Raw genomic sequence first — 27,200 nt, forward strand, 5'->3', positions numbered from 1 at the left:
TGATTTTAACTATATTATTAAGTGTATATAAGATATGTATTGCCTACCTCGTAGCCTCGAGGGGTCTATCTGACTTACCCATGGCTGGTTGACAAGTTTAGCCTGAAAGAGTTTGCTAACACTAGCCCTAGCAAGAGCAGTACTTCACTGAATCTACCACCGGATTGGATTCGCGACCCACTGAGAAGATTCAGCGAGAAATTCAGTGGGTTGCTATGGTCTACATAACCTAATGTTTGTACTGACTTAAGCGAACTGTATACACGGACAAAACTAACTGTTGTGCCTTAGTATAACGCGCCTCATTGAATAAAATCTCTGGTTTAAAACGATCGTGATATTGGTTAAAAATTGCGGCCGGTTTGCTTAATGCGAGTTTCTGAACGTTCTCGATAGCGTAAAAGTTAAGCCAATTTTGTATGCAGTTGGAACAACGCCCCTAGCAGCAAACGTACGCAAACGATCCCATTCCATACAAATAAGAGCTAACTTTTATGCTATCGAGAACGTTAAAAAACTCGCATTAAGCACAATCTATATATTATTATCTCAGATTTGATCCCTATTTTGAGGACTTTTTGGCGGGAACGCGAGGTGTGAAGTTGTGTGACTTGTTTTATTTTGTCTATTTAGTGTTTCTTCGGTTTTAAATGTGCAATAATGGTGGTTTATTAACTGTTTAATAACTGTGAAAGTGCACAAATGTGGGAAAATGAAACAAAGCCGCTGGACGTAATTTCTCGTGATCCTCCAAAAAGTCCACTGAAAAAATCTCAGTAAATGACCACCATTTTACTGAGATTATATTTCATCCTATCTCATTTCATTCATCCCAGTTGATTAACGTCTCAAATTAATCATCTTCATTTCATTACTATCACTTTTCATAAAAGTAAGAATATAAATTAAAATAAGACATGACTTAAAAGTCTTAGTTACCGGGTCACAAAATCCTTTAAAAAAAATATCCCTATTTTGATTGAAAAGCCCATCAAGAAAAGGACTGGAACAATAACAATGGTGAAAATCGCACTTCAAATTAAAGCCACACTAGAATCTATAGAAAAATTATATACGAACCATCCACACTATCAATGGTTCTTAAAATTAAAATGCGGCAGTTGCGGTGAAGTGTCCGAGAAGTTTCATGATCTCACTGAAGCCGATAGAGTTCCGCAGAAGCACAACCGGTCTGAAACTAATTTGCTAATAAAATGTAAGCTTTGCTCGAGAGAAAACAGCATCGATGTAATTGAGGGCAGCAATGGTAAGGAAACATAACCTTTAATAGATTTTAATAATATTATTTAATAATAGTAATTCAAACGAAAGCTACATTAATTTATACATTATTGCTTTTATTAGCTCTATATTTGGACTACCTAATGTTTTTGAAATTAATTCTTAGTTGATAGTTCTCATATACATCTATTACTGTTAATAGACCTCAAAAGTACTTGATAATACTTTTTCATTTGAAAGGTGGTGCTTCTCATATGGTCCGATTTAAATTATACCATGACCTGACTATGTAATTTTTGTGTTATCCTTAATAATGCAGATATAATTGCCTTCAACTCTATTGATGATATTCTATTTTTATTTTGTGGAAATATGTTTTCTTATTCGTTAAAGTTTTGTAAAAATCCAAACTTTCATTTATTTGATATTAATATGGCTAGGTGCCTCATGTGACTGACCATTTTGAAGTTTGTTGTGTGGAATTATAGTTAAGTGGGTGCATGCTGTACATGCATTGCAGTAATACACTTTTGTTTTTATAGAACCATTCAGATGAACATCCATTAAGAAAAAGGAAATAAAGTTATATTTACCGAACTCAGGGCAACAAATGTTGTTTTTTTAGGGAAATTCACAAGTGACGACGGAAACAAATTTAAGACCATAGTGACGTTTGACTGTAGAGGGGTAGAACCTGTTGACTTTGAACCAAAATCAGGATGGATTGCCGAAGCTGAGAATAATGGTTTGTATAATCTATTAAAGCTGTAATGAGGGTAGATTGAGTGGAAAGCAAAAATTTATATATTATTTATGTTTATGTACAATGCAATCCTATTAGTCTCTGGTATCAGGTGGTGTTACTGAATATGGAAAATGAGGTATACAATTCTTTAGTTATTTTAATAATTTTCAGGGAAGAAATTTGAGGATGTGGACTTAACTGAGAAAGAGTGGGTGGACTATGATGAGAAGAACCAGGCATCGGTTGGTGTTTACGAACTAGAGTGGCAGTTCATTAAAGTCAAATGATTTGATGAATGTTCAATATTAGATTAAGTTATGTTTAAATTTTTATTAAATTGTTCTCTTTTTTAATGGTCTTTTTTTTCTAAAATTAAGATCTATCATGTTTTAAAATGATTTTTGTGGTATGCAACCTGTTCATGAGGATGGTAAAGAAGAAACCACGCATGAGATTTCTTTCGCAATTCTGATAGTTTTATTTAAATACTTGTAAATTATATTATTTAACAAATGTTGACGCGTGTCACCCTGCTGGTCGACCAACACGAATCCTAGGCCGCGGGCGCATCCTCCTCCCGCTGCCTTCCCCCGTCCCCTCTCTCGCCCTTAACGTCGTGAACAAACCTCTTTAATAGGATCTACAATGACTAGACATAAACACAGACTAAGACAAACACTCGACACGAATTCAAAAATAAAGAGAAATGGAACGAGGGCATACGTGACTAGTGGCAGGCAGTACGTTTTTGACTTCCTAAAAGACGGGACAAACGAGACGACAAGGAACGAATTGACCGTTGTCATATGTATATAAAATAGATCACAAAAGAATGAACCGACTGTTCAATGATTAACTAAAGTTTTGTACTTAATAATAAAACTGAACAATTTTTAGCTTTGGATATAGTTTTACTTCGTAACGGTGAAGTAAATCATGGACTCCTTGATCTTAGGTGTTAAACAGAGGACATTGATAAACACTAGAGAGGTTACTGCTCACGTTGAGTCAGTCTTTCGTACGGGCTATACATACATTATTTACCTATTCTATAAAAGCTTAATTGCTTCATAGCAGAAAGTCTTTTTTCTCCACTTATTCACTGGTAGCCTAGGGGGCTATTCCAGTTACGTCCGGATGGGTAAGTGAACTCAAGGGCTCAAAATGAGAGAATTTACTAACACTAGCTCTAGCAAGAGCAGTGCTTCGCAGGCGACCCATTGAGAAGATTTGGCGAGAAACTCAATGGGCTCTGTCTTTAGGATTAGTTCAGTCGTTGTAGTGGACGAGTTCGACGAGGACGTTGACCGATGCTAGAAGGGCCTAAAAGCAATGAGAGAGAATCCGTTGATCCGACAAAACACATTACGAGCGACGGCAGCTTTGCGTCGCCCCTTTTTTCCTACCTAAGCTGATAGCCTTGAGAGGCTATTTCAGCGTAACCTTAACTAATAGGTGAGCTCACGGGGCTCACACCTGACGACGTTGCTAACACGAACCCTAGCAAGAGCCGTGCTTCGCAGAATCTACCACCGGATCGGAAACGCGACCCACTGAGAAGATCCGGCAAGAAACTTAGTGGGCTGTGTCTGTGGGTTAATTTACTCGTCGAACCCACGGAATAGATAAGTAATCTATTCCGTGGTCGAACCCTTCGTCGCAAGCGATGGGTTCGACGAGAACGATGACAGGACGTCGCCCCGTCGCCTGTGTCGGATAGGTAAAGAAACAGACTTATAAAACTTAATAAAATTAAACCTTAGCTACGCCAGGCGTTTTTTAATTCAAAGAATGCCTATGAATTTTCATTGACTCACGTAATATGTGCGAATAACTTTCGTTCTCATCATTTCGCGCGCAATTCAACTGTGACTACACTTTCGCGCTCGTTTCCTAGTCCGTTAACGATAATTATGAAATCGTTAGTTTACTGTGTTACGTTTTGTAAGAATATTCCTATGCTAAATTTATTTTTCTTTGTAAGGATGATCCAATGATACCGTTTTTCCAAATCGAGCTTCATTCCTTTTTTCAAGAGTACACAGCAAAACAGCACATTGATGTTTCAAAATATTGACAGTAGGGTATATTTTGCAAGCTGCCTCGAAGCAAATTTCAATTTGAAGATGAATGGGGGGCAAACTAGGGCAACAGGCCTACCGGCTAACAGGCAATTGAAATGAGACTCAAATATATAAAGCTCGCTTTTCTGTTTTTACCTTAGAATATTAACTTTATAATTGTGTTTTTTACAATCTAGATCAGTCTCTTATATTATTAGGATTTCTTTACAATACTGCCGATGCCTATTTTTTTTCCTTCTTTAATGTTACCACACAGAACTTTAACAACAGCTCTTTCAAATACCCTAGCCTTAATTTTGTCGCACGAGAATATGTACGTACCTATTGGGTTTAGTGAAATAACACAATCGACAACAAACAGTTTTCATTTACTTAATATTACACAGATGCTAACATGATAAACAAAAATAACTTAATAAAATTTAAATGATTAAATTGGTGATTTTATGTTCGAAAATATCAAAACCTCTTTTATATGGTCGTGGCTGCCGTCGTAGTTAGTGTATCAGTGCCGGATCGAGAGTGAAAACCTGCAAATCCTGAATTACCGTGAGCAGTGACCGTGTGTTGAGGCGAATTTGTTGATACTTCTGCTGAAATTGTGCCAAAGATCCGCTGTTCCCCCTTGTTAGTATTAGAAAAAAATTGACTGGCAATGTTAGAAAAATATTGACCGACGTTCTGCGGATCGTATTGCTGCACATTACTTATATAATCAGCACTTTCGATTTGATAAGGATGGTGAATGTAAATCGGCACTTCGATGGGCACTTGAACCGGAACTTTTACAGGATAAGGCACTTTGACCGGCACTGGTACCTTCTTCTCCACCGGGTAAGGTTTAGGTACGTAAACGGGTATTTTCTTCTCGACCTCTACTTTTTGCGGTATGTAAACTTCAACTGGCACCGGTATCTTCTTTTCAACCTCCACTGGGTACGGTACCTTCTTTTCCACGGTTACTCTTACAGGCACTTTTACGGGATACGGCTGCGGCACTGGAACTTTTACAGGGACGTGCCTTATAACTTCGACAGGCTCCTTAACTTTGACTTCTACCGGATAAGGCACTTTAGTTTCCACCGGATACGGTTGCGGGACTAAAACTTTGACTGGAACTGGGTACGGTACTTTTTTCTCGACCGTCACACGAACCGGTACGGGTCTGTCTACCGGTACTTTGACTTCAACAGGGTAGGGAACCTTTTTTTCCACGGGCACAGGCACCGGATGCGGAACCTTCACTTGCACATGTTTCACAACAGGAACGTGATGAACAATCGGGTAAGGCTTTGGGACGTATTCCTTTTCGACAACCTTCACCGGGACCGGATGAGGAACTTTTATACCGATAGGGTAGGGAATCCTTTTTTCTACGGTAACGGGATATGGTACTGGCTTGTCGACGAATTTTATTTTCTCCACTGGATATGGGACCTTCTTCTCAACCGTCACAGGATAGGGTTTCGGTATTTCCACCTTATATGGAACTTTCACTGGTTTCTCGACGGTTTTAATGTATCTGTGGTGATGGTGATGATGATGATGTTTTATTTTAGTGACAACTCTGGGATGGCTGTGGCTCTCGTCGGTCTCTTGGTCCCCGTATATCACCCCTTTCAGCGGCTTCCCCGGCCTCGGGCTGTAACCAGAATAATACGGGTTCAATTGTCGTTTCCTTTTAAAGAAAACCATCTTTTTTCTGGTCATGGCTGTCTCGGAGTTCTTCGATACGGGGACCAAACCAAAACTTTGCAGGTACATCATTTGTTTTTCTGGAGGCGTTTCCGAGTTCGTAATGAAATCCGAACGTTTGTTTATTGGCGTCGGTATCGGCGCTAGTAGTGTTCTTAATTTAGGAAAATGAGAAGGTACTATAGGTACCCAGTCGTTTGGCCCGATAGCTGTGAAATTAATAGTGGGGGTCGTTGATTTGATTTTAGGAATTCGTGTTACTGGCCGGTAGCTCCGAAGCGTTGGAGATTGAGTTGTAGACGTGGTCGTCGCGTTTTTGTATGCGTATCTAAATCGGCGAAATGTGGCCGATGTTTCGAGGTAGTCTTCATTGGAAGAGTTGCTTAATGATGAGTTATCGAGTACAGTTGCATTGGAAAGTGTCGAGTTGTCTAGTTCTGAAGTTCGTTTAGGCCAAATACGTTTCGTTCTCAGAGCTTTGGTTGTTGTTGTGGCTTCTGTGGTGGTGGTTGTTGTTGTCGTCGTTGATGTTATGTTCCAAAATTTGGGTGGTCTGACGAACTCTGTTCGAATACCGTTAATAGTTTGAACCGGTAAACTGAATTTCGGGCTCTTCACTATTGAAGGTTTCCCAGTAGATGCGGCGAACATGAGCGGTTGCGACTTCAAATAGTAATGGTTTCTTAGATGCGGCGGCAGCGGTATCACTCTAGGAAACTTGTATATAGAGTTTGGTGAGTGATAGTATTTGAAAGGCGGCTGGTGATGGTGACGAGGCTGCGGTATCTTTTGTATGTGTGCGTAATATGTTGGTCGCGGCATTTTGGGGAAGTATATTTGTTTTCCCGGTTTGTCTGGTGTGATCGGTGGTTTGCTCGGCGGGCGTTGTTCTGGCTTTGTGTTGTTCGGATGTTGGACATTTACGTTTGAATTGTTGTTATTCGTATTTGGAGCAGGATTGCTTGTGTTCAGGAGTACATCAACAGACCTCGGCGGTTCTACGTACTTTGGACCGTCAATGATTGTAACTGCTCTGTTTTTCGCCTCTTCCGCTATTTGGTCGACTCTGCCATCGTCATATGCCGCCACGCCATTTCCTTGATGGACGACGATCACTAAGACAGTGATAACGAGTGCCGTCTGTAAAATGGAAATACAATTTATAAACATTACAAGCACATGCACAAGTTAATACATCAACATCTTTGTAGGTAGCGATTTGACTGTGACCCTGGCATTGGCGATGTCTATGACCAACGTAGACCACACAGGATAACGTGAGGCCGGAAACATGCTTGCATTAAAAAACGCCGATTGACGATTTATTCATTTGCGGCTTGTGTATGAAATATTGTATTTGCCTGTTCAGAAAAACTAATTTATGGTTCATTTTGCGTGTTGTATGCGTAAATGCGTGCACGGGAGTTCCGCGTCGCAAAAAATATTTAGGTATGTATTGCTTTTACTAATACGTATAGGAAACGTATATCGGACAAACAAAAACAATTTAAGGTCACGCAACATGGTGGATATTTGATAGAAGAAAAATAAACATTAATTATCCATCTTTGTAGTTATGTTCATAATTAGAATTTAATATGCCTCGCTATTTATGTTTAGAATTTTAATGTTTTTTATGTCTACTTCACTTAATTATTTTAATTTTGACAACGAATTAAATTATTAAACTTTAGAATAAATCTGGGTACATTGGTTGTAAATTTTAAACCATAAATAGTACACCATATACAAGAACAAGTTTACAAAATGTATTTTCAGAACTTCTGGCCGATCTAGGAGTAAGTTATAAGGAATGGAATTATGTGAAATGTTTCAATTTAAATATCAGCAAAGAACATTTGTGCCCATTTTAACATTAAAATTTCAATAATATTAATTTTGCTCTGTAAAATTTCGGAAGAACACGAAGTTCAGAACTTTACGAACTGCACTTTTCGTTTTAATATCACTGACTTTATCACTTTAATCGATTTTCTTAATCGCATTGGTAAACCCTTATACCACATCTCCGCAACTATATTTCTAGGAACATAGAAAAAAAAAACACTTTCCCGCCACTATTTTAAACGTTCCATTTTCGAATGTTTTTTTTTCTTATAATTTTAATTAGTACCCACCGATAAGTAGTTCATAATGCGATATCGATTTATCGTCGCGGTCATGTACGTAATAACAGGTACAAGAAAAACGCACTCACTTATATAGCATTCGCGTAATGGGTGGTTGCGTTTCGGGACAACTACTTTCTCTGCAAATATCATCCAGTAAAAACCATAAAATAACAACATGATATTCTTCTAGAAGTTTTTGACTCATAGATAGGTACCTATTTAGTATAGAGAAAATCAAATCATAGCTTAGTAGGTAGGTATGTAGGTAAAATATGTTACATTAAGTAATTTGTTTACTACTATTGAAATAACATTAAACTACCTACCATTAACATGATGTGCAGGATTTATAGTATAAGTTTTTTTTATTGCCCTTTTACGCAGACGAGCATACGGCCCACTTGATGGTGAGTGGTTACCGTTGCTCGTGGACTTCATCCCTTATTTATTTTATTGCCCTTTTACGCAGACGAGCAAACGGCCCACTTGATGGTGAGTGGTTACCGTTGCTCGTGGACGTTTCTCCTTGTCATTAGTTCCGTGACATCCGGTTTAATTATTTTTAAACTTAAAAATTATTTATGTTTCTTGAATAAATTAGAATTAAGCATTAATAACATTTTACTAATGTTTATTGTCATACCCGTAATTTAATAAGTTTTTTTTTCGTTTATTTGCATTACCTGGTGTACGAGCTCTCACCTACCTGGCTTACAGCGGCTACTGAATTCGACTTCAGGCTGGTAATGTCAAGACATCTAAAATCTGAATAAAAAAATAATAGTTTAAAAAAACTCACCAAATACGCATTTATAGAAAACCCATCTAAAAAAAAATTTAATTTTTTTTTTAATAATTGTAAAAAAAACGTGGGGTGCATTTCCGGATATTATCAAAATAACCCTTCTACTCATATCTGTTTCATAAAATATTTTTAACTACTGATACCATGCACCGCACGCTTTTTTTACAATAAAATCATTTATTCTTACACTATTTTTAATTAAAATTTATTAAAAATTTTTTTCAATTTTTTTTAGTTGGATTTTCTATAAAAGCGTAGGTATTTTGTTAGTTTTTGTAAACTATTATTTATTTTTCATTTTTTAGTTGAATTTCAATTTTTTTATATTTTTAGTTTTAATATTGAATTGTCATCAGTCCTTAATAAGTATATCAAATTTCGAGTTAATCCGACATTTTGAAGGGGGTCAAAAACATGTTCAAAGATTCCGTTACAAACATACATACATGCGTCTGAAGCTAATAAAAGCGTATTAATCAAACTTTGTTCGTATTTTATGCGTTACGATACCGTTCGTGCTGTAGCAATCAAATTTAGTAAATTTTTCCCTTAAGCCTGAGCGTAGCTTAGCATAGTACCATCAACGTACGACAGGTGGCGCACGAGTAGTTACAACAAATGTATTCCACGCAGTTAGTGCTTTCACTCGCGTAGCAGTTGCTCTTGAATTGTTAGGTCTCCTTTGGAGGCGCTCGGGCAGCTGTTAGCAAATCCCAACCCTGGCTGAGCCTTTGCTCGCCCACCTGTCCTGCTGAAACTGGAAAGGTCTCTGGGCCACCAGTAAATACTCATTCATAAAAAAAAAAGTTAGTGGTATTCACGGCTCCACTAATGTTATATATGAGTCGACTAGTATCAAAGCCGGCAATGTGACTTTTGGACAATTACTGGTAAATCAGAAAAACTAATTATTGACTTTGTATTCCATTGGCAGTCACAAAACTCTTCTGAACGACATCTTAGATAAATAACAGGTTAAGTATTAACCTTTATTTAATTCAGGTTTTGAACCGTATTCTTTGAAGGAGACAATTATATTCATAGATTATACACTTAATATATTTGAGATTATATTCAAATCAATCTGTATTGACATATCAATAACATTTTTTTGTCCAAATGCACAGATTGCCACCTTTGATAATAGACGACTCATATTTCGTAACATACCTACTTAATCGGTATCGGGAACAAATGTAGCATATAACTAACGAATAGCGTGTCGAATAGTATTGTTGCGTAATTAGTAATTAGTAGTATAAGCTATTTTCTGTGCGGAAGAACGGAAGCAAGGAAACGAATGTGTAACATGTGTGAGACGGCTTTGAGCTTCTATTTTTGATTAAAACTATTTTCGATTGCGCTTGATCGTTCACTTGTCTATGGTTTAATGAACGTGATTTCTTTTTTTTTTAACAACCCTCAGACACATCCCACTGAGTTTCTCGCCAGATGTTCTCAGTGGGTCGCGTTTCCGATCCGGTGGTAGATTCTGCGAAGCACGGCTCTTGCTAGGGTTCGTGTTAGCAACGTCGTTAGGTTTGAGCCCCGTGAGTTCACCTACTAGTTAAGGTTACGCTGAAATAGCCTCTCAAGGCTATCAGATTAGGAAAAAAAAATTTAACTACCTATTCGCTGTTAGCTTGAGGCTATGCCAGCTACGTGCGAACGGGTAGGTCCATAGATTATACACTTAAGGTAGGTCAGCTCACGGGCTCAAGCTGAGAGAATCTGCTAACACTAGCCCCAGCAGTAGTGGTTCACAAATCTACAACCGGATCGGAGTCGGACTCTGTCTATGGGTTAGTTCTCCCGTCAAAATAATAGATGAATTCGACGAACACGTTGACCTGTGCTTGAAGAATACTCATAAGAACTCATTCTTTGAGGTCCGGTAAGTGTAGAGTGTAGAGGGAATAAAGTAGATTTACGTTTCCTTTTGCCCGAAGTGAAAAAAATTACTAGTTGCATATTAGAATCTCAAACTACCGCCATCTGTCTTCGTTTTCGGGAACGATTCCAATACAACCTGTATTTACGAATTAAAATGAAAGATTAAAAAAAAACAAATGCTCAAAATTATTTATTGTATTTCTTTCAATATTTTCAATCTATATTTATCATCGGCGAAGCGCATTTTCACGACATGTCTGAATTCCTCGCAAGTGTAATCGCTGAATAATTCACGATCCTTGTTCCATAGTTCGGAAATTTCTAGAAGTTGGGCCTTCAGTAACAGGGGCATTCTTGAAAACTTTATCCAAATAGATATTTGTTCTTCTAATTCAATTGGTTCCTGAAAAAAAAAAAGATTTCGTCAGGAAAATGATGTGATGATGTCTATGGATTCCGGTAATCACTTAATACTAAGTGGGCCTTTTTTTGTTTCTGATAGCCTTGAGAGGCTATTTCAGCGTAACCTTAACTAGTAGGTGAGCTCACGGGGCTCAAACCTGACGACGTTGCTAATACGAACCCTAGCAAGAGCCGTGCTTCGCAGAATCTACCACCGGATCGGAAACGCGACACACTGAGATGATCCGGCGAGAAACTCAGTGGGCTGTGTCTGTGGGTTAATTTATTCGTCGAGCCCTTCGTCGCAAGCGACGGGTTCGACGAGAACGATAGGTGGGCCATGAGCTCGTCCATCTATCTAAGCAACAACAAAACCCATTACTAATAATAAAATAATCAATTTATATTTTGGGGGGTAGATGTTGCTCGCGTCCGTAGGATTACCATCTTTTCCTAGACCCTCCCTACACGTGCCCTCCGGGTGGTGCAAAATGAGCAACAACGCCGAGCTACAGGCGGCGGTTAATTAACCTGAATAATGGTAACCACAAACCATGAGGACTAAATTCCCTCAATAAGAGTGGCGATGGTACCTTGGGAAAGTATCATTAGTATTTCTCCCAACCCCTTTATAAAAATATGGAAAGTCAGAGTAATGAGTGTGATTTGTCATGCGCCCCGGCTAACCCCCGGCGCCCTCTGGTACCCGGGCCGGAGGGTGTGAAATCTGCTACCGAAGACGGCATAGAAGTGGCAACCCAGGCTTCTATGCCAGTAAATGCTACTGGTCAAAAGAAGTTAGTTCAGCAGGCATTCCATCCTAGCCTCTTTTTAAATCGGCCAAGAAGTTCGTCCCTAGGAAGTCTTTCGAACCAAGCGTCTGCTAAAGAAAAATGTAGTCAAAGCTCTGAGGACTCTGCCGAAACGCTAAGAGATACCACATGCCCACCACCATGGCAAAGAGTTCCTGTAAGCAGAGGTGTCAAAAGAAAGAAAACATCTTACGGTCCAGTCCCAGAATCTGTGATAACCTCAAATAAATTTAGTGGTCTTCAAATTGATCTAACAGACGAAGACTCTGAAACTACCACGGTTAAAAAAACAAGTAAACCACCCCCAATTATTCTATATGGGGTCGACGATATTAACAAACTTACTGAAATGCTAGAAACTGTCGCGGACGTGACAGAGTTCACATTCAAGATCACTAATCGAAACCAACTAAGGATGAACTGTGTTAACATGGATGTGTATAAAAGAATCCTTACCCTAGTGAGAGAAAAGGGGCTAATAGGCCACACTTTCAATCGAAAGGATGAAAGATGCCTCAGAATTGTCATACGGAACTTACACCCTTCTACACCCATTGACATTATCAAAGAAGAAGTAGAAGCCACCGGAAATATTGTTAAGGGAGAAATAATTAATGCGAAATTCGGCCCCGAAAAGAAGCCTACTTCCACCTTTTTCGTGAATCTCTTGCCCGGCCCAAACAATAAAGCTGCTAAAGACCTTAAATTTATATACCATCAGTCTGTTGTTATCGAAGACCCGAGGAAAAGAAGGTCTATAATCCAATGTCACAGATGCCAGCAATACGGGCACTCTAAGAATTACTGTATGCGACCTCCTCGTTGTGTTAAATGCGGCCAATCCCATAAGACCTCCGATTGCGATAAAAAAGATCGTAATACACCTGCGCTTTGTGCACTCTGTAGTGGACCACATCCAGCCAACTATAAAGGATGCGAGGTATACAGAGAAATCCTTGCACGAAGGATGAAGCCGCCAACAACTAAAAGAAAGATACTTGAAAATCCACCATCCATTAAAGGGGAGCAATTTAAGACTGCATACCCAAGACAAAGAACCCAAATACACAACACATATGCGGAAGCCATAAGATCTAACAGCACACAACAGACTGATGACTCTCCTAATTTGCAGCCACCGGTCTCTTTACCAATAGAACAATTACTTCTCAAACAAACAGAGAAATACGACCTCATCCTACAACAAATGAGCGCATTAATGATGCTCATAAATAAACTCATTAATAAGATCTCAAAATGACTTCGTTAAGAATAGCTGCGTGGAACATTAACGGCCTGGCCCCTAATAAGAACGAAGCGGAACTACTTATGACTCAGCATAATTTAGACGTGCTGCTAATCTCCGAGGCTCACTGTACCGCGTCCTCTAGTATAAAATTCAAAAACTATGTGTGTTACGTCACTACTCACCCTGATGGTACTGGACATGCAGGAACAGCAATAATAGTACGAAAATCAATTAAACACCACCCAATGCCTGGCTACAAAACCGATCACATTCAAGCCACTACAATACTAATTGAAGACAAAAGTGGTTGTTTTAACTTGTCAGCAATATACTGTCCGCCAAAGCATAAAATCATGGGGGATATGTTCATAGATTTCTTCCAAAGTCTCGGAAATCGCTTTGTCGTGGGTGGAGACTGGAACGCAAAATGCACTTACTGGGGCTCGAGACTAACGACCACAAGAGGACGACAGTTGAAGCTCTGTGTGGATGATTGCAAATTAAACACAGTTTCAACTGGGGAACCGACTTACTGGCCCTCAGACCCAAATAAAATTCCAGACCTATTGGACTTCTTTATTTTGAAAGGGTTTTCAACACACTATATCAAATCTGAGTCGTGCTATGACAGCTCCACAGACCACACTCCAGTCCTGCTAAATTTGAGTACAATGGTGATAGAATATACGACACCTGAAAAATTGAGTAATAAAAGCACTGACTGGAACTCGTTCAGGGAAACCCTTGATGAAAAAATTGACCTGAAAGTATCTCTGAAAACACCTGATGATATTGAAAATGCGACTAGATACATAACTAATCTGATCCAAGAAGCATGCTGGATGTCCACGCCTGAAGAAGAGTCCGTAAAAACTCGTATAAACTATCCATTGGAAGTCAAAAAGGCAGTACTGGAAAAGAGGAGGCTTAGAAGAGTCTGGCACCAAAGCAGATTAGAAGCAGACAAGAAAGCGCTGTATAGGAGTGCGGTTCAACTAAAAGAAATACTGAACAACTGGCACAATAAAACGTTGGAGGATCGTCTCGTGACACTAACAGCCACTGCAGCAACTAATTACTCGTTGTGGAAATTCACCAAGAATTATAGCAGACCTCAGTCATTCAAACCTCCGATAAAAACCATGAATGGTTGGGCGCGAACATCTCAAGAAAAAGCAAACGCATTCGCTCAACATCTTGAATCAGTTTTTAAACCAAATGCTGACATAGATTTAGTACATGAGGAACATATCAATGAAATTCTGCTACAAGACTTCCAAATGCTACCCCCACAGCGGCCAGTCACAGTACGCGAAGTTTGGAGAGTTATATCAAAACTACAGGATAAAAAGGCTCCCGGATATGATCTTATAACCAAGGAGATATTAAAACAAATTCCAAGGAAGGTGGTAGTGTTCCTGACTTCACTCTATAATAGCATACTAAGAGTCCAGTATTTTCCAATGGCCTGGAAAGTATCTCACATAATTATGATTCACAAGATGGGCAAACCACCCAATGAAGTATCTTCATACCGACCTATAAGCTTGCTGCCAATACTTTCCAAAGTTTTCGAGAAGCTCCTGAAAGGTAGACTTGTCCCAATCCTCAATGACGAAAAAATCATTCCTGATCATCAATTTGGGTTTAGACGAAATCATGGCACGGTCGAACAAGTTCACAGAGTCTGTGAAAAAATACGCAAAAGTTTGGAAGAAAAACTCTACTGCTCCTCGGCGTTTCTAGATATACAGCAGGCCTTTGATAAAGTTTGGCATAAAGGCCTCCTGTATAAATTAAAGGCAGCGCTACCTCATCAGTATTATTGTCTGCTAAAATCGTATCTCGGAGACAGAATATTCCAGGTGAAAGAAGGGGATTCTTTGTCACGATTCTGTGATATCTCAGCAGGTGTACCACAGGGATCAGTCCTGGGACCACTATTATATACTATATACACTGCTGACCTACCTGAGGTTAATGATGTTACCACTGCAACATTCGCCGATGATACTGCAATATTGGCGAGTCACACGGATCGTTTTGTAGCATCACAGAGATTGCAAAAAGGTCTTGATAAAATATCCACATGGCTACACAAGTGGCGAATAAGAGCCAGTGCAAACAAGTCGGTACATGTTACATTCACATTGCGAAAAGGTGATTGTCCACCTGTCCATGTTAATAACGCTATATTGCCTCATCAAGATAATGTAAGATACCTGGGAATGCACTTGGACCGCCGCCTAACATGGAAACACCACATTCAAACTAAGAGACAGGAACTAAACATCCGATACAAAAATCTCCATTGGCTGTTGGGACGTAACAGCAAGCTGAGTGTTGACAACAAACTTTTAATTTACAAAGTTATCCTTAAGCCAGTTTGGCTGTACGGAATCGAATTATGGGGTAGCGCCTGCAATTCGAATATCAGTATTATACAAAGAATGCAAAACTGTATCTTGCGCTCCATAAGTGGTGTTCCGTGGTTGGTCACAAACACTGAAATACACAAAGAACTAGGGATGCCTACAATATTGCAGGAAATCATAAAATTTAAACAAAAACACCACGAAAGACTGGAAAAGCACCCAAACAATCTGGCTGCCGCCTTGAAAAAACGTAGTTACGGTAAACGGCTCAAGAGAAAAGACGTCATATAGTTCAATGACAAAGCTTAAATTTAGAGTAGATGGCTCGCTGGAGTCACGCTCTTACTGACTTAGAAAATTTCAACTCATCTAATAAAAGTACTGGATACTGATTGTAGATAAAAAAAAAAAAAAAAAAAAAAAAAAAAAAAAAAAAAAAAAAAAAAAAAAAAAAAAAAAAAAAAAAAAAAAAAAATTATATTTTACTGTGTCTTTTGCACTATCTGCAACACATGACTTAAGCAATAATAATATTATATTAAGTATTGTGCAGAATCCATCAGTTACAGCTAACAGTTTCCTTCTGTAAGGTTTTCCGTTCAATATAGGCTGGTACTACAATTAAAGCCTTAGTATAAAACTAAAATATCGGGGTGTTGTCTTGATAATACTAACCTCAAACAATGTGACAACTTCCTCTAAAGTATCCTCAATTCTAGTGGCAATCAAGTATACCAAATCTTCACTGACATGCTTGATGTCGCAGAAAATACGGTTTAATACAGTTTCACATAAAACCTGAAATAGCAAGTCAGCTGATAATAATCTACAAGAAGTCATAATAATAAATAAATGTACAGTTCTGGACAGTAAACGCTATGTATCATATTTGAGGACCACCTTTAATAGTTAGGTGTTTGTTCACCGACATTGTCGTATTTAAATAATAAGTTGGATAGTAGAATTTATTAAACATCACTTTATTAGACACAAACAAACTGTAAAATTTTGTAGCAGTAATGGAGGGAAAAATACAATGACACAAGATTATACCGATAAAATTGATTAAACTTAACATTACGTACATACCATTAGAGATATTAAAATAAACATTTAATAAGAAAGTAAACCAAAAACCTTCTTTTTATATACACAATAATTGGCAATTCAAAAGATAGACGTTCCATAAGAGGCCCTGAATGTTTTATAATAGTATATGGGAATGACGAAATAGAATTTCCAATTATTACTGCTTGCTGTTCTATTTGTATGCACCATACATTAGACGTGACATCAGAAAATTAACGTAAACATCAAAATAACATCAATCAATAAATATACTTAGATTTCTTACCTCAATAAGGGTACACATAGACATAACGTACATCCGAGACGGCAGTATGTGGAGCCATGAGGTCTTTAGTTCTTTCATTAGGGTCATAGCTCGATTGATACCACAGTCAAAGTGCTCAAACTCTTCATGGGTCCAAGATGTTGATTCTGTAAAAATTTTAACTTATGAACTATTTGGAATAGGTACCTTTTTCTTGCTCTATGCAGACAGGCAAATTTATGGCATACGTTTTTTTTTTTTTTTTTGGGCCGATTGCCGAACCTCCTACGAGGTCCCCGCACCTAGGGGGCGCGCGGGGTATGTGAGACTCAACGATCTGCAGGTGTTGAGTGCAGACCGCGGGCCCAAGGAATTTAGGGCCCACCCACTAAACGACTCCTCTGCACTCTTACACCCGGCGTCCGATCTCCGTCCGGGGTCAAAACCCGGTCAGAGTAGTGGGGTTCCCGCGGTCAACACTACAACCAGGCACGCGGCGCCACCCCGAGGAAGCGACAAGTCCGGTCCTATTTTTGCAACGAGGATGCGGCGCTGCTCCGCGAACGTGTGCTCCGCCGTGTCCTCGTTGCAGCCACTGCAGTGGTAGCACTTCGGCGTCGGCTTCCTCCGGGCGACGAGGTGCAGGTAGCGACCGAAACAGCCGTGTCCCGTGAGCACCTGCGTCGCTCGGAAGGTGAGACGTCCTCGGTAAATTTATGGCATACTTGCATTAAGACATGAGGTCGAAATCAATTGTTTTGTAGAATGCCAACAATACCTTACACTTGTATCTTCAGTATCAAATTTCATATTTTTCAGGTCACAAGGTTTTCTATCTCTATTTAAGAGCTCTGAGCCTTTTTTTATTAATTTAAAATGATTTTAAAGGTACCTTTAGGCTGAATGCCCTCTTGAATAACAGTTTTCTGTTGTTGTAAGTACAGTGATAGCTTCTCCAATCCCAAAACTCTAAGATCTTGGATGCATTCAAAGAGTACCAGTACAAGACGATCAGCTAAGTCCTGTGGGAGAGTCGTACACCATGGTGGGCCAACAAGCCCATGTGCCAGATAGTAGCAGTTATTAAAGAATAGTGCTGTAAAAAAATTAACCATAGATGTGAGCAAAATTCTGTGAATTAACACTTTGATAAGAGGATAATTGTCATTCATACCAATATCAGATGGGCAGCTTTCCAAGTTAATTTTGAATTTTCTTGGTACAACACATTGATACATTACTGCAATATCTTTAATATAAGACACAAACTTCATACTGTACTTTTCTGGAAGTTTTGAGCTTTCTTCCAAATGATCCTTTATCAGTGTCATTATTGTTTTAACATTTCGTGAAATCATACATTTTGGTAAGTATACTGGTGCATTTAGATCCCATGGTATTTCATTATTAGATTGATCTGTCTTATTGTCATTTAATGTGGAGCCTACTTCAATTGAATCATATGATAAACTCTGGGAAATTAAACTTCTAACGTTGATCAATAACTTTTCACATTTCTTGTTGTAAAGTAAACATTCTGTGTTCTCTATGTAGCTGTTCAGAGGTGAATCATCGGGATCGACAAATTTAATTTCAATTAAAAATTTATTGAACGAATCAAGTTCTATGACAATGTTTTTGTAACTTTGATAGCTGCCATCATAAGACTGCAAATTACTTCTTACACAGTCTTCTATAATTTTATCAAAGAAATCACTTTTTATTGACTTTGCAAATATCTGAGTGAATGTCTCATCGCTTTGAAACTGAGAACCTAATGTTGATTGCAGAAATTCAAATATGGCAGTTAAGTTGTTAAATATGGTTTGATAATTTGGCTTAGTGTTGTCACTTAAATCAATCTTTATGTTGAAGACTATAGCACCAATGTGATCTTCAGTAAATATATCACAATTATGTCTTATAACATTATGTACTAGTTTATTTATGAAGAAATCAGAGAAAGACCAGAGCTCAGCCTTCATTCTGTCAGTAACATACAATGTATTTAAGATCCTCTGTAACAGCACCTGATCACTTTGTTGCACTGATAATGAGTAAATCAAGAAATTTAAACCTTTTTTCTCGCTCCAAGTGAATACGTCTTCCCATTCAATGCTTAAATGCGCGGTAAAAAGTGCTAGTTGATTCTCAACATGATCATATAAGTTAAGAACTACTTTAGCAACATTCCCATCCGCTTTAACATTATCTAACTGACCTTTTAAGTTTTTTAAAGACAACATTGCTTCAGAATAGTTATATCTGTTAAATTCGTGATTTGCTCGATTTATAACACTTTTAGCTTCCCCTAAAACACATAAATCCTTTAAAATATGGTAGGATTTGTGCAATGCTTCCGCGTTCTTCATAATTCCATCGTTATCATTAAAATCTTCAGTGAAAGTTCTTAATTCTTCTTCTAGTGTATTATAGTCATTATCAATTTTCAATTTACGACTTTTAAAATTCAATTGTTCTAGACTCTTCGTTACAGTGTAATTAATGTATGTATCTATCACATTCTGTTGGAGAGCCCACGATAAAAGTTGTACTCGCTCAGTCAAATCCTTCAGTTTCGGTAAAAGTTCATGTTGATATTTCTTTACATTATCACTATTAATTTTGTTGGCTTCTTCTGAAACTGCACAACTTACTAGACTCATGTTTCATAGAATGCGGTAGCTAAGTTTCTATGTACGTAGAGTAGAATGACTAGGGTCCTATTTAAAATTTTACATTTCAATTTAATAGTTTTGCGTAATTGAAGATTTGGTATCTTTGGTACCTTTTAACCTATTAAATTAAATGAAATTGAATATTTATTTCGATATTAAACACCAGGGAATAAATAAAATTATGTACATCTACAGTTTTATTAAATACCCGTCACGGGAAATTCAAAATAGTTCTTTTTTTTTAAGAGATTTTATGACCTGGTAACTGAGACCTTTAAGTCATGTCTTATTTTAATCTATATTCTTAATTTTATGAAAAATGATATTATGGAGTGAAATGAAATGAAAATGATTAATTTGAGACATTAATCAACTAGGATGAAATTAAATGAGATGATATGAGATGACGTCTAATCTCAGTAAAATGGTGGTCATTTACTAAGATTTTTCAGTGGACTTTTTGGAGGATCCCGAGAAGTTACGTCCAGGGGCTTTGTTTCATTTTCCCACATTTGTGCACTTTCACAGATATTAAACGGTTAATAAACCACCATTATTACACATTTAAACCCGAAGAAACACTAAATAGACAAAATAAAACAAATCACACAACTTCACTCCTCGCGTTCCCGCCAAAAAGTCTCTCAAAATAATTCAAATTTTAAGTAGGTACATACATTCATAAGTGTATTATCTATGGTATTAATCGCTTCCATAGTTAATAAATACACATCCGTTATATTTATGTGTATTATCTATGATGTTCGACTTTGAAACTCGATTGGTTAGAATTATGACAAAAGAACTGTTAATTAGAACTCGTATCTCAAGATGGGTGTTGGACCCAGGTGGACCGTGAACCCATTTAAGCTAAAATTGCAATAAAAAGTAGTACTATGGTTTACGGTTAGCTTTTCGTAAATTTTCGCTCCAAGGGACGAATACTAAACCCCTGTTCAGCAGATTTCGTAAAGTTTGCGCTGTGATTTTGACTAACGAGCAGATTGATTCCTTAATTTTCTGATTCAGTCTATAGTAATGAAATTCTTACACAGTTACAATTGATTATAACTTCTGTACTAATACGGTGACCTCTGTTTGCTCTACAGTCAAAAGTACTTTTAGAAATAAAATACGGGTCAAGGCGACATGTAAATTGATCATCATTTTCATGCACCACGCAGCTACGATAAAAAAAAAATCGTGGTGAGCGCAGGTGGTACCAACTATTTAGCATTTTGTTGCTAAGGAGTTGTAAAATCAATTTTACTCAAGGGCATAATTTCTGTGTAATCACTAGTCACAAACACATTTATGGAACTGTGTTTTTAAGGAAACTATTAAAATGAACGATATGGAAATAGAATCGCTGAAAAATGAACTAGAGCATGAAAAAAATTGTAGGTTAGTGACGAGACTTAAGCTGTATTTATTTGGTATAAAAATACACAAGCTCAAGTATTTTTCTTTCTAATGAGTAAACTAACGCAAGTAAATTTCTCGCGCAATATCTTTACAGAATTTTGACGACCAATTTAGAGATATGTATAGCTTCTAAAAACGCCCCCTAGTGCACCTCTAGATTCAGAGAATATATGAAGGAAATATTTTTTCTCCAATTCCTAATGATCCACTAGCTAAGCCTATGCATAATAGACTAAGCGCATTTTCTCTAATTCTGTTACCATGATTTACTATTTTAATGCAACATAAACTAGATTACTTACATAAGTATATTCGAATATAATTATTGGCCAAAGTATAATTTAAGGATCGGCTGATATGATTTTTTCAGTCTTCTATCAATCACAGAAGTTAAATAAGTAAGATTTGATTTTCAAAAGAGTAGAGGAGGATACAGTAGATTTTGAATACTGATGTTAATATTTACGTTCGTCTAACAAACATTATGCCAAAATATGCTGTATAGAAAAGAAACAGCATATTCTGTAATTTTATTTTCTGTTTTCTGTTTCGCAAAAATTACGAAACTTTATTGCTATTATCTCTTTTAAGCCTATTTTAAGTTGGACTTCGATTTTGAAACAAAGCTTTATTTCTCAATGTTTTCCAGATTTTTTTTCAGTACTTTATTGGCCAATTTATCTTTTTTCTTTAATATATTTTATGTATTAGCTTTATTAAGATAAATTAATTATGATAAATACCAAATCAGTCAGCTACGTACTTTGTTACTATATTTTGTACTACTAACTATACTTTGTTTTTAATTCTTCAACTTATTTTAAAATAATAGTTGAAATTTTCGAAGATTGTATGTTCACTGGCAGTTTGTTTTCACTTCAGAGAATCCGCATCCTGGCAAAATGGAGAAATTGAAAAACAAATTATGCAAATGCAAGAAGAACTACGCAAACCAGAATACCCATGGGATCATGACGATGCTCTGTCTAGAGAAAGCTCTAAACACAAACAACTCTTAGACGCTATAGATACTTTGAAGGAGCAACTTCCGTTATTGAAGGAGAAAATTAAAAATGCAAAAATGTGCGGTCCTGGTGGGTTTTTGAGCTACGGGCTACTAGCGACATCTATAATTACTTCTATTTTAATCAAACTGATTTTGTTGTGCTTTGTTTCAGATTGTAAACTGAAACATGACGATTTAAATATAAATTTAGATCTTTTAACCCCGGTACGTAAATGTTATTCTTATTATTTTATTACATTCGATTGAGAGGCAGGGCTATCCGCTATAGACATCAAATCACTGAAGTAGGAAACCTATCTATGCATCAAATAGAGAAAGCCGTTTCCCACCTTCAATGAGATGGAAATTTTAAGTCGCTATTTTTGTATAGTATATAGTAGTTATATAGTATATTTCAAATTATAGTTATTCTATGCTTCAGAGCGCAATAAGCCGCAATACTATATATAATATCAGAAGTAAGTAGAATGTTCCCACTCGTGGGATTTCGTATTACGCCCCAACATTAATATAGAAGTCTCTCATATTTTTTTCTTATATTATTGTTTATTTAAAAATACAAAGGAAGATGCAAGTAAATTGGTTAACTTAATCTTAGAGAAGCCACTATTTGCAGGCAGAACTGTTGCGTACAGTGAAAAGATTTGAAAGGCTCAAAACTGATTTGATAAGTACACTGCGCAGTAAAGAATGGCGTTTGGATTCGGAGTCAAAGGTAAAAAAGAACAAAACCATTTGCCAATCTAATTTGACTTTACATCGCTTTATTAGCATCGCACCGTCCGCCACTAAAGCTGTATTTATCTGCAGGGAGTTTTCAGAGATTTATTTTACCACGTACCATCCGGTTTTGGAATGAACTACCCTTCATGGTATTTCCTGACCGTTATAAAATGTACTTTTTCGTATTAAGTACATGGAGAGTATTCAGTGGTGGGCAGTCACCAAAAAATATGTAACTAACTTAACCAGCTTTGGTTTGACGGCCTTTAATATTAAGACATACATTTGCTTACAAGATTCGCCGCTGTCGTATTTTCATAGTTCTTAAGGGATGCCAACATTGGACAAATCAAAGCACAGATAATATTAAGTTATCGTATAGATAATAAAATTAAATGTCAAACAATATTTACCGTCAACAGCTGTTCGTGAGAGTGAACGATCAACGGACATATTTACAAAACGAGTTGATGATATGCCAGAACAATATCATGAGACTGCAAAAGAATGGAGGGTATTGGCAGTAAGTATTCTTTGTATCGGTATAAAATGAAAGTAGCCGGTGGAGAATGAATGGAACTTGTACAGGGCAGGAAGGAAGAGGGACGGTCGGAGGAGACCTTTAAGCAACATGATCTTGGTAATTTCAAAATTAATAAATCCCTTTTTTTATTACTTAGGTGGATGGACGAGCTCACAGCCCACCTGGTGTTAAGTGGTTACTGGAGCCCATAGACATCTACAACGTAAATGCGCCACCCACCTCGAAATACAAGTTCTAAGGTCTCATGTATAGTTACAACGGCTACCCCACCCTTCGAACCGAAACGCATTGCTGCTTCACGGCGGAAATAGGCGGGGTGGTGGTACCTACCCGTGCGGACTCCCAAGAGGTCCTACCACCAGTGAAAATCTCATAGAGATAATCTATTATAAATTTTTTACCATTCTTTAAAGAAAACTAAAAATTCGATTAGAATTTCAATGCTCATATAATTATTTTGTACTTTGGGTCTTTTGTTCCAGGAATTTTACTCGGAAGAATGACGAAAGAGTGTTCGACCCAAAGCGGGGACCAATAAAGAAGATGATTGGTAACGAACTATTGCCGCCTATAACGACTTAGCAAATTTCCCGCGTAAATTTGAAGTTGAATTAACTGTCAACTGTCAAAAACGTTTTTCACCCACGAAGAAGTCAGATTGTCAAGTCTTAATTTTATTAAACTTTAATTACCCTTAATGATTATTATCAACATTATATTAGATACAATTAACTTACCAATTTTTTTTTTTTACATATTAAGTGGTGATAAAATCTACGTGAAATCATTAAATACCGTTTGTAAGCATTTCGCATTAGGAATAATTTTGGATTAAAGAATTTTTTCGTGTAGATTAATTAATAAAAAGTAATACACTTCCAATTAGGTTGTTCTAGTATTAGAAAAGAATCAGCAATATTATTCGCAGTTTTTGAATTCCTTATCTCCTTCCTTTCCTGACACAACCGACTAACTTTAAAAATAGCTTCATACGGAATTAGGAAGTTGTGCAACCTAAACATTGTAGTTTTGATTTTAAAATAGTACAATATAAAATTATTGTATAGAAACTGTCTATAAATTATTGTTAATAATATAAATCATTGTTAATAATATAAATTATAGTTATTAATTAACATTTATTAAAAATATTTATGTTTTTTAAATCAAATTTAGTTAGATGAAAAAATCATTCAAAAGTTTTCAATATTCAACACGTACCTTAAGCTGAAGGTATGTAATACTATTGCATACTCTAACTTAGTTAATATTTCTTAGAGAAAATAAATAATAAAGCACAGTTGTATGTACGTAATATTTTTTTATTAATTTCTCTTCCTCGTTACGTATCTTGTAGGATAATCTGTGGCCGTGCTATAGTAGTCTTCGTTTTCATCCGTATAATATGGGCATGGAGTTAATAAGTACCTACAACTGGAGTGCTGTCTAATGCCGAGAAATCGGTCTCGAAAGAGAATACTTTTTGGTCGCGGTGTCCTTGTCTAATGTGGTGACCATATATAATTTAATTATAGGACAAAATTATACACATGCATAAGTTTTGAATTTACCTTAAGTAATTCTGTGTAACCCTATGTAAATACAAAACACGTGCTTGCAACCTTTTATTTATGTAAATTCAATTCTAAACATTGCTTCGTCGTCATGGTGACTTTTTTTCGACGGTTTTTTTTGGAAATTGCTGCGTTGTCGAAAATCTAGCACTGAGTTTTATTACAAACATCATTACCTCAGTTCTATTACTTAAACTTCCTCAAACTCGTGTTTAACGTCCGAATACTCAACCGCGACTTAAATAATATATTATGTTGAACTTAATTACGCAATTCCTACTTTAATGTACTGGCTAAGTGGGCCGTGCAAATTAATATTTGACATACTGAGTGAGACACTGCAACACACATGGTCTGCGCGTATCGGGTGCTCTTTTCCTACATTCACATCTTCAATTGATTTAAAATTGTTTGTATTTTTACTTCTGTGCTATTTTAATGACACGTGTATATTAAGTCTACTAGTTACATTTTAGGAAATAAAACACAATGGGTAATAAAATGAAATGAACTGAAATTCATTTATTTGTTATATGTAGACAATTAAATAACTCTTAAATGACAAGTCAATACACATAACACGATACACATAGTACTTGATCTCTATTTACAAAATATTGGTTATACATATTATTATTATTAAGTTCAGTTAATTTTCTGTAGTCTTATAATATAACATTTCCTCTATTTTAAGTAAATTCTTTTTTTTCAACGAAATACATAATTTATTTTAATCAATATCTAAGTGGACCATGAGTATCATTAAAATTTCGCAATTTAAATTTCAATTCAATTAAAAATCGCCATTTTTCTTTAATAAATCTAAAATCGACTTTATATTTACAATCACTATTTCGCGACTTTTAAGTTTTTGTTTCAATACCTTAACATCTTGTCGTAATTTTGCTTTTCTCGGGGTATTTTTTATTTCTTGCGTTTGAGTACTTGATTCTTCTTGTTTGACCTTTATATAGGACATTTTCCAGAAATTCCAACGTCATATTTACTAGAAGATCCTACTCGTTCGCTTAACGTCAGGCAAATGATATACATGCTTCCGTGCGACGCTATTCAATACAATAAAAAAAGTTCAAAAAATACCACGTGATGGCTCTTATAATATGAAAAATACATTGCAAAATTATAGTTTTCACGATTGTTTTTTCAAATTTAGTATATGACATAGATTAAGTACAATTTACAAGACAAATGGTATTAAATATTATAATGAGAAAAAATATCTCACATTTTAAAAATATATGCTCACACTAGTAAAAATTTATCAATGAATCTGACATATGGAAGGATATTCCACAAACTGGAGACGATTCTCGCTTAAAACCACTTACATTAAAAGTGTTCACCATGATTACACGGAAACTTTCACGATTTTCGAAAAAAAAACAAGCCACAAGCTGTATCAGTGCCATTTTAACTTCGCACTACAAACGTAAATAGACGCCATTTTTCTTTTAATCCATTCATAGCTCTTTTTCGGTGATGCCAACAATTAATCTGGCTTCCCACCAAATTCAACATGAAAACCATCAGAAATCTACGTACCTACCATTAAATTTTCCATTAAACAGAGTTCTTATTAACATAGAACAATAATTTTTTTGTTAATAAGCTTTATTAATATATGATGTTCTATTAAAAATCAATATATATCATATAATCAATACTTCTTATATAATTTATTTTAATAAATTGTCATCATCAGAAACTAATTTCACCATAACTTTGTACGTTTATTTTGAACCAATTTAATTTTTGACGTTGATGGAAATTCTAAATTCTCGCAACATTTTCTAGTTAAGTTTAAGTCACTTCGTTTAAATAATATGTATTTAGATATATTATTGTCATAAAATGTTTAAAATCCTGTAAAGTGGATTGATTTTAAACTTTTCGATAATTTTCAACAACACCCAAGCTACTAAAAAATCCACTAACCACTAAAAGCCATTTTTGATAACGAAGACGGGGTCCAAATTCCGAGATTTTATGGAAAATCCTCTAAGCTAGCAACACTGCTTTTTGTTTGTAAAATGTGCGAGAGGGACACCACCACTTAATAATCATTCTCTTTTCAGACCGTTTTTCCTTACATCTTTTGCTATTTAAAAATAAACTTTAAGCCATAGAGATAAAGTATATTTTTAGTTTTTATGTCAAACGAAGTAAGCACTCCAGTTAGAATAGTAACTCTATGAATATGGGTCATTGTATGAAGGCGCTGTAACATACGTTAAAACAACAGTGTCCTTAGTGCGAGTTTTTTATTTCAAATTTGTATGGAGTTGGAACAATTTCCCTTCTTTTGCCGCTAGGGGCGCTGTTCAAACTCCATACAAATTTGAGTTAACTTTTACGCGATCGACAACGTTAAAGAACTCGCATTAAGCACACAGAACTTAAATTTCATACATTTACTGCTGGTAGGCCCTCTTGTGAGTCCA

General features: G+C 36.5%; 5 protein-coding genes across 11 annotated transcripts in view; 2 read left to right on the top strand and 3 right to left on the bottom strand.

Annotated features, from left to right (window-relative positions):
* The first annotated feature begins 550 nt into the window (after nt 1–550).
* Nucleotides 551–2,340, top strand: LOC101736170 (UPF0587 protein GA18326). Its single transcript, XM_004923736.5, has 3 exons — nt 551–1,267; nt 1,868–1,987; nt 2,159–2,340. The coding sequence occupies exons 1-3, from the start codon at nt 1,018–1,020 to the stop codon at nt 2,272–2,274; spliced, it is 486 nt and encodes a 161-aa protein (XP_004923793.1). The 5' UTR covers nt 551–1,017; the 3' UTR covers nt 2,275–2,340.
* A 2,078-nt stretch (nt 2,341–4,418) lies between these two features.
* Nucleotides 4,419–27,200, bottom strand: part of LOC101741619 (hemicentin-1) — a 97,878-nt gene continuing 75,096 nt past the window's right edge. For 3 of the 6 annotated variants that reach the window (XM_062672147.1, XM_062672146.1, XM_062672145.1), the window contains exon 64: nt 24,471–25,805. In XM_062672147.1, coding sequence (XP_062528131.1) covers nt 25,705–25,805 — 101 coding nt within the window. In that variant the 3' untranslated portion in view covers nt 24,471–25,704. Of the gene's footprint in view, nt 6,907–24,470; nt 26,978–27,200 lie in introns of those variants that run through there. The other 3 variants (XR_009974880.1, XM_062672148.1, XM_038015516.2) reach the window with 3 other exon arrangements.
* On the bottom strand, nt 4,543–6,588 carry LOC101741479 (titin). Its single transcript, XM_012688373.4, has one exon. It carries the CDS (start codon nt 6,586–6,588, stop codon nt 4,543–4,545), a length of 2,046 nt encoding a protein of 681 aa, XP_012543827.4.
* On the top strand, nt 7,099–24,474 carry LOC101736307 (uncharacterized). Of its 2 annotated transcripts, none has more exons than XM_062672167.1 (6): nt 7,099–7,215; nt 21,753–21,964; nt 22,049–22,101; nt 22,514–22,612; nt 23,043–23,143; nt 23,647–24,474. In XM_062672167.1, the coding sequence occupies exons 1-6, from the start codon at nt 7,148–7,150 to the stop codon at nt 23,744–23,746; spliced, it is 633 nt and encodes a 210-aa protein (XP_062528151.1). In that variant the 5' UTR covers nt 7,099–7,147; the 3' UTR covers nt 23,747–24,474. The 2 variants fall into 2 exon arrangements, with proteins under 2 accessions (XP_062528151.1, XP_037871397.1); XM_038015469.2 differs by lacking the exon at nt 7,099–7,215 and adding an exon at nt 20,255–20,849.
* LOC101736515 (centromere/kinetochore protein zw10) lies at nt 10,774–20,084 on the bottom strand. Its single transcript, XM_004923739.5, has 5 exons — nt 17,942–20,084; nt 17,660–17,863; nt 16,789–16,934; nt 16,110–16,232; nt 10,774–10,999 (listed from the first exon to the last, which is right to left on the bottom strand). The coding sequence occupies exons 1-5, from the start codon at nt 19,431–19,433 to the stop codon at nt 10,787–10,789; spliced, it is 2,178 nt and encodes a 725-aa protein (XP_004923796.2). The 5' UTR covers nt 19,434–20,084; the 3' UTR covers nt 10,774–10,786.

The sequence above is a fragment of the Bombyx mori genome, chromosome 14 (genome assembly GCF_030269925.1).
Source record: "Bombyx mori chromosome 14, ASM3026992v2".
Classification (NCBI taxonomy): domain Eukaryota; kingdom Metazoa; phylum Arthropoda; class Insecta; order Lepidoptera; family Bombycidae; genus Bombyx; species Bombyx mori.

Coding starts and splice junctions, on each gene's coding strand:
- LOC101736170 (XM_004923736.5), top strand. CDS start 1,018: ATGGTGAAAATCGCACTTCAAATTAAAGCCACACTAGAATCTATAGAA. Junction 1,268..1,867: donor TGTAATTGAGGGCAGCAATG/GTAAGGAAACAT, acceptor TTGTTTTTTTAG/GGAAATTCACAAGTGACGAC. Junction 1,988..2,158: donor TGCCGAAGCTGAGAATAATG/GTTTGTATAATC, acceptor AATAATTTTCAG/GGAAGAAATTTGAGGATGTG.
- LOC101736307 (XM_062672167.1), top strand. CDS start 7,148: ATGGTTCATTTTGCGTGTTGTATGCGTAAATGCGTGCACGGGAGTTCC. Junction 22,102..22,513: donor ATTTAGATCTTTTAACCCCG/GTACGTAAATGT, acceptor CACTATTTGCAG/GCAGAACTGTTGCGTACAGT. Junction 22,613..23,042: donor GTTTGGATTCGGAGTCAAAG/GTAAAAAAGAAC, acceptor TACCGTCAACAG/CTGTTCGTGAGAGTGAACGA.
- LOC101741479 (XM_012688373.4), bottom strand. CDS start 6,588: ATGCCGCGACCAACATATTACGCACACATACAAAAGATACCGCAGCCT.
- LOC101736515 (XM_004923739.5), bottom strand. CDS start 19,433: ATGAGTCTAGTAAGTTGTGCAGTTTCAGAAGAAGCCAACAAAATTAAT. Junction 17,864..17,941: donor AAGCTGCCCATCTGATATTG/GTATGAATGACA, acceptor ATTTTTTTACAG/CACTATTCTTTAATAACTGC. Junction 11,000..16,109: donor AAGTTGTCACATTGTTTGAG/GTTAGTATTATC, acceptor TTTTTTTTTCAG/GAACCAATTGAATTAGAAGA.